The sequence below is a fragment of the Lithobates pipiens genome, unplaced genomic scaffold (assembly GCF_037356315.1).
Source record: "Lithobates pipiens isolate NorthernLeopardFrog02 unplaced genomic scaffold, aLitPip1_a1.2 Scaffold_1, whole genome shotgun sequence".
NCBI classification, from domain to species: domain Eukaryota; kingdom Metazoa; phylum Chordata; class Amphibia; order Anura; family Ranidae; genus Lithobates; species Lithobates pipiens.
The window spans coordinates 14,995,252-15,011,070 of NW_027507685.1; the positions used below are offsets into that span (position 1 = coordinate 14,995,252).

The following is a 15,819-nucleotide window of genomic DNA, read 5'->3' on the forward strand; positions in this document are numbered from 1 at the left end:
GCATTACCCCTTTGAGGAGAGCCTTCTCAAAAAGTGGTGTGCTCCACCGGTCGTGGACCCCCCCAGTATCCAGGATAAACAAAGTAATTGCGATCCTGGTAGAGGGGACTCCTGCCTTTTAAGGATCCCACGGACAGGAAGGCCGAGGCAGTGGCTCGTTCCTTGTTTACAGTTGTGGGGTCAATTCTGCGACCAGTACTTTCATCCGCACTTGTGATGCAGACACTCACTGAGTGGGCAAAGCTGTTGCACCGCGAATTGGGAGAGCAACAGGCTTCTCCTGTCTGCGTGGAACTAGCAGACCAATTAGTGCAAGGCCTAAAGTACATTTGTGACATGACCCTGGACACGCTCCCTCTGTTTTCCAGGGCTTCAGTGTCAGCAGTGGTGCTGAGGCGCCTGATTTGGCTAAAATGCTGCCTGCTGACCAGGCATCTAAGAGCCCTGACGGATCTTGTCTTCCTTGGCAACCGGCTCTTTGGAGCCTCATTGGATGACGACATAAAAAATGCCACAGGTGGTAAGAGTACACTACTCCCACAGGCCAGGAAGGCTAAGGAGCCACGCTATAGGCAAGGGCCCTCGTTTTCTGCTCACACACTGCTTTTTCGCCCAGGGCATCGACGAAGTGTCCCCAGCCCGACAGGAAGACTTCTGAAGGACCAAAGCGTCCCTGGAACTGCGAGCAAAAGTGCTACTGCATGAAGATTAGCCCCCGCCCGCAACACGGGTGCCACATGGGTGGGGGGTCGCCTCCGGGAGTTTGCAGCCCTCTTGGCTGTCTGACTAATGGGTCTGCGATCTGATTTCCTCAGGCTACAAGGTAGAGTTCCTCTCTTGGCCAAAAAACTGATTCTTCCCCTCCAGCATACCCATACTCCCGGCTCGCCGGGAGACCCTATTAGGGGCAGTAAAGGACCTACTGAGTCGCGGGGTGATAGTACCTGTTCCAGAATCGGAGCGTTTCCATGGGTTCTACTCAAACCTGTTTGTAGTCCCCAAAAGGGAAGGAGTACGTCCAATCTTGGACCTGAAAGCCCTCAATTACTTTGTAAAAGTACAGAGGTTCAGAATGGAATCAGTTCGCTCAATAGTCGCTGCACTCCATCAAGGGGACTCCCTGGCGTCTTTGGACATCCAGGACGCGTACCTGCACATACCCTTATGCATCAGAGCTTTCTGCGATTTGCAGTTGGGGAAGCCCACTACCAGTTTGTGGCTCTCCCCTTTAGTTTGGCATCAGCCCCTCGAGTCTTTACCAAGGTATTGGCTCCTGTTTTGGCGTTGCTGTGGGATTGCGATCGTGGGTTACCTAGATGATCTCCTCCTGAGAGCATCTTCTGCCTCAGAGTTAGAGGAGGGTGTGGTGATCACCATGCAGACCCTGCAGGAATTTGGGTGGCTGTTGAACCTAAAAAAGTCGGTGATTGTGCCGACTCAGCATTTGGAGTACCTAGGCTTACTGCTGGACTCCATGGAAGGGAGAGTGTTTCTCCCTTCAGACAAGCTGCAGACAGTAGGTAGTTGGTGTACATCCTTGGCAGTGCTGCGGGCCTTTGTTATCACTGCTCTTCTTTACAGTGTGACTTTTGGCTCTATCTGCCTCTACATATTTTTCACTTTCTCACTACACATTCCTCTGTGCAGTTTTAGGTAATTATGAACTCTGCTCTCTTCTTTGTGAGCTTATGGTGGTTTGTCACTTTTGGTTTTCACCTTATTTCACAATATGCACAATTTTTGGGGTGGTTAGTCTGGTTTAATTTCAGTCTTCTACCCACCTTCTTTTCTCCCCTCCACTAGTCTGTTAACTAGCCCCCCTTTCTCACATTTCACTAATATTCCATTTTCTGCCTTTCACCAGTATTCTGGGTTAACTCCCACTACTTCCGTTTTGGTAGAGTGAACCCCATCCACCAGGTCTATTCTATTTCATGGCCCGGATGCCCCGAAGTTTTGGATGTCGCCTCAGCTCCCGGGGGGGATGCTAATATACATCTCCCAGAGCCTGATTCTTATTATCGCTACCATCCACTACTATATATTTTACTTGTCATACTTGGGCAAGAGTGATTAGGACCATTGTTATTCTCCCCCTTTTTCCTATGTTTATAATCAATTACCATTGATTATTATTAATATATTATCTACCACAGGTGTTTTCAATATACAGCTGCTCCTGATTACTGATCCACGAAACGCGTCAAGTTTTCTACCATTAGATGCCATGATTTTATTATGAGTCTGATCTATTTCAATAATTAATTTTATTGGTTATTACTGTATACGCACTTTGGAATGTACTGTCGGTTTATTATGTGTATTATTATTATTGTACTATGATTTTTACTGTGCTATGTGATTATTATACTCTATTTTGTTTATATTGTCTTATTATTGATATAACCACTGTACTACCTTCCAGTGCGTTTCCAATAAAATAGTAATTTAATATATTATATTGATTATATGAAACAAGATACTTGGGGTATATTAATTCAATCAAAGTCCCGCTTTCCTGTCTCTTTATCAGTTATCCGGGATGGAGTTCTGTGTACTGGATGGTCACGGCTCATATAAAGCCCCATTTGCATTTATATTTTTTTCCCAAAGTTTTGCAGGCGGCTGTATATTTGCACTTACATTTTTTTTTCCTATTTTTTTGGGTAAAAACACAGTACCTTTTAAGTAATGCACTGTTGCATTTGTTACCACGGTTCTGGTGCAGTTTGGAGGTAGTGACTCTCAGTTGAGGAGCACCCTGTTGTTTTTTTTCTGGGTAAAAAGTTTTGTTTATTCCCACACACTGTTGTTTTTGTGGGTAAAGTTTTTATACTAATTCCCATTTGCTATTGTGGGTAAAGTTTTTTTTTTTTTTTTTTTTGCTGTTTTCCCACCCCTAGTTTTGGCACTGCTTGGGGACGTCCCAGTGGTTTAAGAGAGGAGCTGTTTCAGGCAGTGAACGTAAGAGAAAATAGGATTTTTTTTTTTGTACTCACCGTAAAATCCTTTTCTCTGCAGTTCACAGACTGACACAACACCCGCCCCTCCTATTTTTCTTTGTTATACTGCTTGTTGACTTACTGAAGCTGCAATGCAGGCTGTGGGGTTGTTACCTAAGGGACCGCCCCGTAGGCGGAACTAGAAAGTTCTAGTTTTATTATTACATGTTAACCTGTTATGCCTAGTCGTTCCTGAAGGTGGTGTACCAACCCAATGGTCTAAGAGAGGAGCTGTGTCCAGTCGGTGAACTAGAGAAAAGGATTTTACGGTGAGTACAAAAAATCCTATTTTTTTACTCTCTGATTAAAGCTGGCCAAACATCATCAGTTTTTTTTTTTTTTTTCTGCTGAACTTCGATCCATCTATGACCATCTTTAATATACACCTCCTTGCAGTACACAGGATTGCTTTCGCAGCCTGAGGACACAACCGTTCCACAAAGACTGACTGTTCTAGCTATGCCTGTTTTTTCTGGGTGTGATCACAAAAGCAAATAAAAGAACAATGTATGCGTATGGTAAAAGAGCCAAGCCTTTTTTAACCACTTTAAGACCAGGCTTCTTTGGTGCTTTTTGTTAACAAGTTTAAATCAGTATTTTTTGTTTGCTAGAAAATTACTTCTAACCCCCAAACTTTATATATTTATTTTTTAGCAGTGACCCTAGAGAATAAAATGGCCATCATTGCAATTTTTATGTCACACGGTATTTGCGCAGCGCTTTTTGCAAATGCAGTTTTTTTTAAAATACACTTTAATTTAAAAAAACACAATATATACCCTAATTTTCTTGGAAAATGCGAAAGATGTTACACCGCGTAAATAGATGCCCAACTTGTCATGCTTTAAAATTGCGCACACTTGTGGAATGGCGGAAAACTACACTACTTAAAAATCTACCTAGGCGATGCTTTAAATGTCTCCTATTGGTTACCTGTTTAGAGTTAAAGAAGGTCTAGAGCTAGAATTATTGCTCTAGTTTTAATGTTCACAGGAATAACTCATGTGGTGCAAATACCGTTTTTTATATATTTGTGCCCTTGCATATGCATTCACTTCTGTGCGTGAGCAGAGTGATGGGGCGCTTTACTTTTTTTTTTTTTTTCTTATTTTACTTTTCGTTTTTTTTTTAAATCACATTCATTCCTATTATAAGGAATGTAAACATCCCTTGTAATAGAAATAAGGATGACAGGTCCTCCTTATGGAAAGATCTGGGGTCAAAAAGACTTTGCTTTGAAAAATAAAAAAAAGTTTACTTCCAGCCTGGACTGGAAGTAACCGTCCGGCCGCACCGTTGGTTAGTTTCTCAGGCGAACCAGTGGAAACTGGTAAGCTTGAGAGACACTGGCGAGTGGCGGGAGGGAGGAGCCGCTCGAAACGCTTTCATGAGAAAGCCGGCCACCATCTGTAAAAAAAATTTAAAAAAAATAAAAATAAAAAGCAATACCAGGGTTATGGCTGATATCTTTAGCCATAATCCACTTCAAAGCCGCAACATATACCGTGGATATTAAAAGTCTACACACCTGTTAAAATGTCAGGTTTCTTTAATGTAAAAAAAAAAATGAGATAAAGATCAATCATTTCAGAACTTTTTCCACCTTTTAATGGGACCTATAAACTGTATAACGCAATTGAACAATAAACTGAAATCTTTTAGGTGGAGGGCAGTAAAAAGACTAAAATAATATGGTTGCATAAGTGTACACCCTTAAACGAACACTTTGTTGCAGCACCTTTTGATTTTATTACAGCACTCCGTCTTTTTGGGTAGGAGTCTATCAGCATGGCACATCTTGACTTGGTTATAGTTATCCACTCTTCTTTGCAAAAACACCCTAAATAACCCCCCAAGAAAAAGTATAGAACCTATTTACACCAAGCTAATCTGGTCCAGTGTGTTTCACATATGCCCATTCGCATGAATGGGCTGCCAATTAACCAAAACAAACCTAAAACTGGATCTGCAACACTTTTGGCAATGTAGTGCGTTAGCTGCAATGCAGGTGTGTTCTCTTGCATTGGGGTGCCACCATTTCCAAGCATTACTGCAATGTATAGCTGTGAGTGGATCCTAAGAGTGTCTGCACATGGATCCTTCATTTGTCTTTTTTATTCTGTTTTTCTTTCTAGGAGGGAAAACTGCTTTGGTCTTTTATTTTATTTTTTTAAATACCTGAGCATTACTTCTTTTCTGTATTCAGAATACTGCATTTTCCATTTCTGTTGGCTTTCATTTTGCTGCATGGTAGACATGGGCAACAAATGGAAATCAAAGGATCTGGTTTTAGTTATTTCAAAGCTAACACCACAAAGAAATTAAAGTGGCACCTTAAAGCGGGAGTCCACTGGGAGTCCGCCGTTTTTTTTTTTTTTTTTTAAAGCCAGCAGCTACAAATACTGCAGCTGCTGACTTTTAAAATGAGGACACTTACCCGCCCAGCGCGCCCGCGATGTTGGCACCCGAAGCCGATCTCTCGATCGTCTCTCGGGTGCTGCCGCCGCCATCTTGGGTATGGGAATCAGGAAGTGGAGCCTTTTGGCTTCATTTCCCGGTTCCCTACTGCGCATGCATGAGTCGCGCTGCGCAATAAGGATGGTCCCGCTGCCTCTGGGATCCGTGTGTTTCCCAGCAGGCAGCGGGGGACTTTCGGAAAGGGGCGTAATCTACGCCCCTTTCCGCAGATGGCTATGCCGGAAGTGCGTGCAGATACCTGCACCCCCCCTCCCCCCTGAAAGGTGCCAATTGTGGCGCCGGAGGGGGGGAGGATTCCAATGAGCGGAAGGTCCACTTTAGGGTGGACATCCGCTTTAACCAACTTTTTTTTTTGGATACAGTGGGAAAGGTTTCGATTATTTATCATATTTTCCTAAATTGTCTGTCAGGACAGCACCTGGAAAGAGTGTAGTTCCACCCAATTTCCCAGGAAACACTACAACTTAAAATTTTAAAAGCAAGACACTTCCACCATGGCCTCAGTTATTGATTTTTCCTTCGCCATGGTGGAAGCACTGCTTAGGAACCAGGGTGGTGCTAGGATTCCCCCAGGTGCTAGGGAGGGTGGTTGTTTTTTTCCTGTTTTGGACAACCATTCCAGCACCGCCCTGACAGGTGAGGGGTGTTCCAGATACTCTCTGCTCAGCAAAGGTATTGGCCATCTGGAGGTCCACGGGTGCATGTGGGCTGCAAAGACCAATCTGGGTGTCATATGGTCACCAGCAGTTTCGGGCTTCCACTCGTTCCAGGTCCCGAGTGGCAGGTGAGGTCTTTTCCAGGTAGGCGGGGCATAGGTGGTTCCAGCCACTTGGAATGCAGGGTTGAGAGGTGGGTTCTTTTTCTGGATTCCGTTGCTTCCAGTCCCTGCAGTGACGGAACAAGCCAGAGGTTTGCAATTTTAGCTTAAGTATTCCCCTATGCACTCTGCAGCGGGCACCAGCCAGGTCCAGGTAAGAAGGTGCAGGGGTGCCGTTTATCTTACCTATGGGTCTCTTTTTTTACACCCCCCCTCCTTTTTTGCTTTTGTTTAAAGGAGGGCCTGCTGCTGCACACCTGAGGGTAAGTCAGTTAGAAGTGTAGTTTATGGGTGGTCTGTGCTTACTGAGCAGTAGAGGGGTGCTCCTTCTCTGTTGGTTATGTCTTGAAATGCCAAAGCTACAGAAAAATAAAAGCTCTCCTCCACCTCAAGAGAGAAGCCCATCCTTTAAAACACTACCCTCAAAAATTCCTGGTCAAAGCTCTTAGGCAGAGCTTGTATTGCTAGCTTGGTGAAGCAGGAATCTTCGTTGGAGTGTCAGGAGCTTTTTTTTTTTTTTTTTTTTTTTTGCAGGTATCCAGACATATGGATCTGAACAAAAGTATTGATTCCCTCATCAAGAAAATGTGGGATTCCACTCTCATCTTATAGCAATGATGGCCTCAACAGTTGTGGCCAGAAATCTTTGAATTTTGACATAATCAGCTGAAGGAGCATATTGGGGCAGGTACCCCATAGGAAGACTTACTGGAGCACTTCCCTACCGTCTTGAAGGCAGTTGGATACATGGAGGATGTCGGCCAGATATTCAGCCCTGATTAATTCAGCCAGGAGAGCCCTGAAGAGATGATCAGAAGGCTGTCCACAAGGTTTAGGAGTGTGCCTATGGGAATGTTTGACTATTCTTTCAGAAGTGCATTTGTGAGGTCAGGGTGTGGATGAGATGGCCTGGCTCGCAGTCTCTGCTCTAATTCAACACAAAGGTGTTCTATCAGGTTGAGGTTAGGACTCTGTGCAGGCCAGTCAAGTTCCTCCACCCCAAACTCACTCATCCATGTCTTTATGGACATGCTTTGTGTACTGGTCCAAATCAATTGGTGGAGGGAGGATTATGGTATGGGGTTGTTTTTCAGGAGATAGGTTTGGCCCCTTAGTTCCAGTGAAGGCAACGATTAAGGCGTCAGCATGCCAAGACATTTTGTACACTTTATGGGAATAGTTTGGGGATGGCCCCTTCCTGTTCCAACATGACTGTGCACCAGTGCACAAAGCAAGGTCCATAAAGAAATAGATGAGCGAGTTTGGGGTGGAGGAACTTGACTGGCCTGTACAGATTCCCGATTTCAACCTGATAGAATACCTTTTGTATGAATTAGAAGCAGAACAAGCCAGACCTTTTCATCCACATCAGTGCCTGACGAATGGTCAAACATTTCCATAAACACGTTCTTAAACCTTGTATACAGCCTTCTCAGAAGAGTTGAAGCAGTTATAGCGCCAGAGGATGTGCCAACTCAATATTGAACCACGCACTAAGACTGGGATGCCATTAAAGTTCATGTGCGTGTAAAGGCAGGTATCCCCATACTTTTGGTAATATAGTGTATATCTCTACTCCTCAGCTCACCCCCCTCAATCTCTTCCTGTATCAGAAATTTACTAAGCGACATCAATCTGAAAGATCAGTATGGATGTCACTCCACTTCCTCAAACTCAATCTTTCCAAAGCCAAGCTTGTAACATTTCCTCCACCCTGATCCCCCCCCACTCATGACTTTACCAATGAGATCAATCACACAACCATTGGTCCCTCCTATGTGCTAGGTGTTCTCCGAGACCAGGGATATGCAATTAGTGGACCTCCAGCAGTTGCAGAACTACAAGTCCCATGAGGCATAGCAAGACTCTGACAGCCACAAGCATGACACCCAGAGGCATGATGGGACTTGTAGTTTTGCAACAGCTGGCGGTCCGCTAATTGCATATCCCTGTCCTAGATTCTGAGCTCTCCTTCTGACCCCACATCTAATCACTGGCTAAATCCTGCGGGCTCAACCTCCACAACATTTCCAGAATTTGCCCCTTCCTGACACCACAAACAACTTATCTTACTCTGCTCGCTGGCCTGCCTTTAGACAGGCTATCCCCCCCTTAAATCTATTAAGAGCACTGCTGCTAGATTTATATACCTTACTAACTGATCCGTGACTGCTGACCCTCTCTGTCAATCCCTTCACTGGCTTCCACTAGCCCAACATAAAAAAATTCAAAGTATTAACCCCAACGTACAAAGCCATCCACAACACTGTACACAGTGGCGGAATTATCACAGTCGCACCAGTCGCATTTGCGACTGGGCCCTTGAGTTCCGCCACTGTGGGGGGGCCCGCTGCCGCCCGGGAGTCGGAGATAGTAATTTACACGGAGTCCTGATAAGCTCCGCCCACCCTTTCCAGCTGCTCCGCCCATCCTCCCCTCCCATCCTCTGCTCCAGCACCACGGGGACAGTCCCCGTCCGCTTAGCCCATCCTCTCTGCCCGCACAGCCTCCGCCCATCTTCTCTTCTCCGGCCACACCTTCACTCACAGTCTCCGCCCATCTTCTCTTCTCCGGCCACACCTTCACTCACAGGCTCTGCCCAGCCTCTCTGCTCGCCCAAGCAAGACCGAGCAAGGAGGAGGAACGAAGTGATCTGAAAGTGAGTGGCACCATCACTTAATAACACTGCCACTGATACCCCCTCCACACCACTACTGCCACTGATACCCCCTCCACACCACTACTGCCACTGATACCCCCCGCACCACCACTGCTGCCACTGATACCCCCGCACCACCACTACTGCCACTGATACCCCCTCCACTGCTGCCACTGATACCCCCCCGCACCACCACTGCTGCCACTGATACCCCCCGGACCACCACTGCTGCCACTGATACCCCCCGGACCACCACTGCTGCCACTGATACCCCCCGCACCAACACTACTGCCACTGATACCCCCTCCACTGCTGCCACTGATACCCCCTCCACTGCTGCCACTGATACCCCCCGCACCACCCCTGCTGCCACTGATACCCCCCGGACCACCACTGCTGCCACTGATACCCCCGAACCACCACTGCTGCCACTGATACCCCCCGGACCACCACTGCTGCCACTGATACCCCCTCCACTGCTGCCACTGATACCCCCCGCACAACCACTACTGCCACTGATACCCCCACACCACCACTGCTGCCACTGATACCCCCCGCACCACCACTGCTGCCACTGATACCCCACACACACCACCACCACTGCCACGGATACCCCACACACACCACCACCACTGCCACGGATACCCCCCACACCACCACTGATACCCCCACACACCACCACAACTGCCACCGATACCCCCCACACCACCACAACTGCCACTGATACCCCCACACACCACCATAACTGCCACTGATACCCCCACACACCAACACAACTGCCACTGGTTCCCCGTCCCCCCACCACCACCACTAATACCCCCCAAACCACCACAACCACTGATCCACCCCATGATGACCACTACTGTCACTGATCCACCCCACCATGACCGCTGCTGCCACTGATCCCATCCTGCAACCACCATCCTTGCCACTGATACCATTCCCCTCCCCACCACTCATCCCATCCCACCCCCCCAACCACCACCCTCACCACAGATCCCATCCTCCCAAAACCACTGCCACTCATCCCATTCCATCCCCCTCCACCCCCCTAACCATCACCCTTTCCACTGATCTCATTCCCACCTCCACATCTGCCATTCATCCCATTCAACCCCCCTATCACTGATCCCACCCCCCCAACCACAACCCTTTGCCACTGATCCCATCCCCCCTCACCACTGACACTCATCCCATTCCACCACCGCTACTACTGATCCCATCCCCACCAAACCACCACCGCTGCCACTGATTCCATCCTCCCCACCGCTGCCACTTATCCCATCCTCCCCACCTCTGCCACTCATCCCATCCCCCACCACGGATGCCACTGATCCTATCCCTCCTCAACCACCACTGCTGTCAATAATCCCATCCCCCACTACCACCACTGCCACTCATCCCAGGGGCATAACTACAGGGGTCACAATTGCCCCTGAACACCTGGATGGGGGCGGGGGGCATTTAGAGGAACAAATCCCCTAAATTTTTCTACTGTGGCCACTAAAAGTCTGCTTCTCCTCCTGTCTCTCTGATAGGCATTAAGTGACTGCAGGAGGAAAATGGAGGGGATTTGTTCCCCCTGCTATCCAGGTCCTGCTACCCCTGGGATCAGTGGGAAGAGCCCTGGCTGGAGGTCAGTGGGGCCCTCCATGGTTTCTTGCACCGGGGCCCTGGAGGTTCTAGTTACGCCACTGACTGTACATCACCATCCTCATCTGCAGATATCCTCCAAATCGTGCTCTCTGCTCCTCCCAAGACATCTTGCTCTTGAGTCACCCCCTCCCGTGCTTGCCTCCAGGACTTATCCTGAAACTCTACCATCCTGTGCAACTCCCTACCCCAGTATGTCTCCCTTGTCTACCTTTAGGCAATCTTTAAAAAAATCATTTATTCAGGCAAGCCTACTGTCAGGGCTGGCTTAGCCCTTCTCTGGGCTGGCTGCTCAGCTGTCGGCTAAATGCCAGCTCTCCTCTCTCTCCACAGTTACCCAGCTGTTCCTGATCCTGCTCGTCTGACCTGCCTAGTTAAATCTGTCCAGCTCACTTCATCTCTGCCTTCGCCTTGGTCACATACACACTATCAGATTTTCTGCTGATTTTTGTCTTCAGATTTACCAAAACCATATAATATGAGGTCAAACCTTAGGAGTTTCAGTTTGTATGCAATCAGGCAGGCCCTTGCACAACATGGTTTTGGTAAATCTGATGGTGTGTTTGGGGCTTAACAATAAAATACTACAAGACCAGCAAATACTACTTTAGTAATTACAGAACTGGTTCCTTAATACGAAAATCAATTTATATTGAGAGCCTACCCACCCAATGGGTGCAAAATCCTATTACACTTAATAAGTAATACAAATCACAATTTAGGTAAAGGTAAAAAATGAAAATAATTATTTTCCTTTTTTTTTCAAAACGTGCAAAGTGCAACACTGAAGCTCCTCTGCAACCAGAGATTTTATTTCATGTCCAATATATGTAAATCAATGGCAGTGGCTGACGACATTTGAGAAATTAAAATGCATTTACATGTATGATTTTTCATTAGGACAGATGGGAAAACTTTGCCTTACAGTATTTTAGTATACAGTCCAAAGCAATGCTAGTCCTCACTCACAGGCCCAGTACCATGACTTCATTGACTGGCATTGCTTGTATTATTAAACCATTCTTGACCCCATATCTAAATCAAGTTTTTTCCACATCGTAAATTTTCAGTTTTTCATGCTTAAATATGTACAAAGTTCTTCTATTGAGACCTTCAAGACTTATTATGACAATTAAAGCAAACTCTTCGTGTTCTTTGTCTCCTGGAGAATGGCAATTAGAAAAATAAACGGTGCTGCCAATTTTCTTACCCTCAGGGTGAGCTTCAGAAACAGCTTTGAAGTACATCCAAAATAAAGTGCTTTGGCATTAAAAGATTTTTTCCACAAGACAAACTGTCCAGCAGTGGAGAAAACAAATCAAGTTGTACCAGGCAAACAAACAAAAAATATTCCGGTAGGTTTTCTGGTCTTCATTGAGTTCCTAAAGTATATTTGATTATACATAGTAACAACTGGAGTCAGCAATTTATTTGAATTTCCTTCTTCCAGCTAATGATCTCAAGGGAAGTGATCCTTCAATCCATTCATTTGGTGTGAGCATCATTTCTTGCCAAAAAGCCACTTCTTCTTGTGTAGAGTCCATCCAGTCCACAGTAATACCATAACTATAACCTGGAGACACAAAAGGCAATAAGCTTATGGAGGACTCTGCGTTAAGCTCTACAGCCATAAGAGATACAATTGAAGAATACAACTACACTATTGGTAGCTCTCCACACTGTAAAGGCATTGAGATTTACGCACAGAAGTGAAGTGCACCTCAAAAATCAAAGAGAAACTGCAACAGACAATTAAATCAAAGCAAAATACCTAACCTGTCCAAAATAATAAAACAATTGTAGCAATGATGCAGACATTAAAATGTGTACAGTGGGGAAAATATTTGATCCCCTGCAGATTTTGTGAGTTTGCCCACTTACAAAGAAATGAAGGGTCTATCATTTTTATCATAGGTGTATTCAAAAATCCAGAAAACACACATGATACAAATGTTATAAATTAAAAAGTGTTACTAAACCCACAACAGTAAAATCTGTCTGTATATGCAGAATAGCATGCCTGTTATATTCACTGTGGAACTTGAGAAGTTAATCCTTATGGTCTGCACTGTACAAGGTACATGCAGCACCATGTTGAGGACCTGGACAACTGGGGGGCGCAGGAACAATATCTTGGTCAGCCTGAATCGGAGGCCCCAGAAGACCTGTAAATCATCCTGCAAACCCTATTCAACAACCTTCTGGGAAAACCTCTGGACAAATACATAGAAATGGATTAGAGCACACCAAGCCCTGTGCCCTAAAAGGCCCTGCCTCCAAACCCTGTGATGTCATTTGCAGAGTTCACTCTTACCCTCTGAAAGAGGACATTATGCACAAGGCCCGCTCTATCCGCAAAGTAGTTTTTGACCACGCACCAGTACAGATTCCTTTCAGACTCGCAGCAAGACGACAAGGACAATCTGCCATGCTACGCTATCCAGAAGACCTGGAAGCTTTTTGTGACATTCTGGGGATTCCGGTCGCCAAACTCCAGGAATGGGACCTGGTGGCCACTCCACTGCCCCGCCCACAGTAGGGCAGAAGGTCCCCCCAGCTAAATGTTCCCGGGGTCCGGACACCCCCGTAAAGCTGCCAAACCCAAAAAATGGTTGACTGAAGCAGGGCCTCCCCACCTGGCACACCTGCCTATGGTCCACACTTCCCTCTGGTTGACATTCCTGGCCCACCCTACAACCTTATACACGGCCCCCTTAGGCCCCTGTTTTACCCTTGTTTAGCTCAATGGGCATATCTCGACAGAGATTTGAGAGTGGTTACCCTTCTGATCACTAGACCCCCCTCTTGGTTTACTGCCTAGAGTTCCTTTGACACTTTATTTTTGACTTTTGATAATTATCACTGCGGTCCTCGGTTACCCCCTGGCCCGTTTCCTACTCCTAGCCAGGAGGACATATAAGAACTTAGTTGGCCCTGTATATCACAGGCTATACAGAGCTTATTCACAATTTCAGCTTTGCCTACTGTATGTAGTATTAATCTACCTCTTTCTTTCTTCTCTCCCTGTCTCTGTTCTTCTCCCTCTTTCTCCTCCACTGGCTCACCCTATGCTCCTAGCAACCATCCGGATCCTCTCCAGGAGATGGCGCACTCCCGGCCTCCACACCATGGCATGCCACCAGCTGGACCAGATAAGTGCTTTTAAGTTTGCATATACCCATCACCATGGCCAAGGCCATGTCATTAAACATTTATAGCCTACATCTGGCTCTTAGGGAGTTCAGGCAGTTGGGGGCAGATATCACCCTGATTCTGTAGACCCACTTTAACACAGACATTACCCTCAGGTCTATCAGGTGTTTAACCCACACAAACGGGCCTCTGTAGCCATTCTTTTTAAACGTGGATCCCTGTTTATATGCTCTGAGTCTTTCATTGACCCGCGAGGACACCATATTATCCTGCGGGGACAATTGCAGGCGCAGACAGTCGCTTTGTGCACCCTTTATGCCCTGAACATCCACCAGATTAATTTTCTAACTAAAGTGTTTGAACGTCTCTTCCTGACACCCAACTAATTCTCAATAGTAAACGGGGACTTTAACCTATCCCACCCCTCGGTGCTTGACTTCTATGTCGTGAACCCTAGGGATTCGCACAGCAGAGCCTCTAGAGACTTGAAACCCTTACGTCACATGAGGCGCTATATGCCCTATTTGACTCCTAGCGGGTTCTCCACCCCGGGGGTCAGCAGTATAAGTTTTATTCCGCCCCCCCATCGCATGCATCAAATTGATTACCTCATTGTTAATAATGCCACATTACGCATCACCCGCGCTGCACAGATTCTCCCGATCTCCTGGTTGGACCATGCCCCCATCCTGTTGACACTGGACTTAGGTGCCCCTAATTGCAAACCACATCACTGGCAGCTGAACACTTTCCTCTTACAACACCTCCCCTCCAAAACGGAATTGGAATCCACACTCATACTTTACTTCACCGAGAACACCCCTGACATATCCTCTTCCACTCTTTGAGAAGCCCATAAGGCAGTTCTCCGGGGTTGCTGCATTGCTCTAGCTTCCAGCAATAAATAAAAAAAAAAAAAAAAACATGAGATCCACCAAATCACAAGCTGAGAGGGAACTTAGGGCCTTAGAACTTCGACTACAAACCTCCCCATCCCTACCCCACGCAAAAAAATCATCCATCTCCATATGGCTCTTAAAGACCTGGCACTAGGCAAAGTAGAAAAAACACTGACTAGACTAAAACAACTGTACTACGATAAGGGTAACGGCCCACTCTCTATTAGCTCTGAAATTGGCTGAACGCTCACACGACTACCCCACATCAAATTAAAAACAGAATGGGCTGTCTACTATCTCACCCCGAGGACATTATCCACGCTTTTGAGGAGTTCTACACCGCTCTATACAAGAACCCAGAGATCCCTCATGACCCCCCGAACTAACCGACTGCATGAACCACTATCTAGAATGTAGTGGAATCTTCAGGCTTCGGACCTCCTCTCCCTCAAAACCCTACCCACGGGTAAATCCCTCGGTCCAGACGGCCTCCCCTATGAGCATTATAAATCCTTTCTTCCCCTACTTCTGCCACATACGTGTAAACTCTTTAATGTTTACAAGCTGTTACAGGCATTTGGTGTTTCAAATGCCTCTGAACATCCATCTGAACCCATTTTTTGCGCTCCAAAAAATGCTTCTAAACTCAACTGCCTAGAAACGACTATAAACGACCCTGTGTACATATACTGATAACAGAGGAGAGTTCAGGGGCAGCTGAAAAAATGCTCAACTGCACCTAAACGCCCGTTTACCAGCAGCAAAGTACATGAGACCCATCTGCTGATGAGAAAAGGTATTTAGCAGTTTATATTTACTAAAACAATTGCATTTCCATGTTCCGTGTAATGTGGGAGACCAGATATAGTGAATTCAGGGTGCTGGGTTTAGTAACACTTTAAGGGAAGCAGTACTGAAAGAGCAGGAGCCAGCAGCTTCATTAATCTGTCTCTTTATCCGCCTGGATTTCAGCTTTAAGGGCATCCAACCACAATCCTAATTCAACAAATACTAGAAATCCATTATCTCTCTGTATATGTGGATTCATATTATACAAACAACTGTGATAAGGTTTCCAGATTAGGAAATTGACACAATAAAACACCTTCACAGTATGGACTGCTATGAATTTAGACAGAATGTCTTTGGAATACACTA

General features: G+C 46.1%; 1 protein-coding gene across 4 annotated transcripts in view; it reads right to left on the reverse strand.

The window, feature by feature from the left end:
- Positions 1-11,389: 11,389 nt before the first annotated feature.
- The window catches only part of LOC143978153 (synaptotagmin-like protein 2), a 133,255-nt gene continuing 128,825 nt past the window's right edge, over positions 11,390-15,819 (reverse strand). For all 4 annotated transcript variants that reach the window (XM_077478857.1, XM_077478837.1, XM_077478844.1 and 1 more), the window contains one exon: positions 11,390-12,182. In XM_077478857.1, coding sequence (XP_077334983.1) covers positions 12,037-12,182 — 146 coding nt within the window. In that variant the 3' untranslated portion in view covers positions 11,390-12,036. The remainder of the gene's footprint in view (positions 12,183-15,819) is intronic.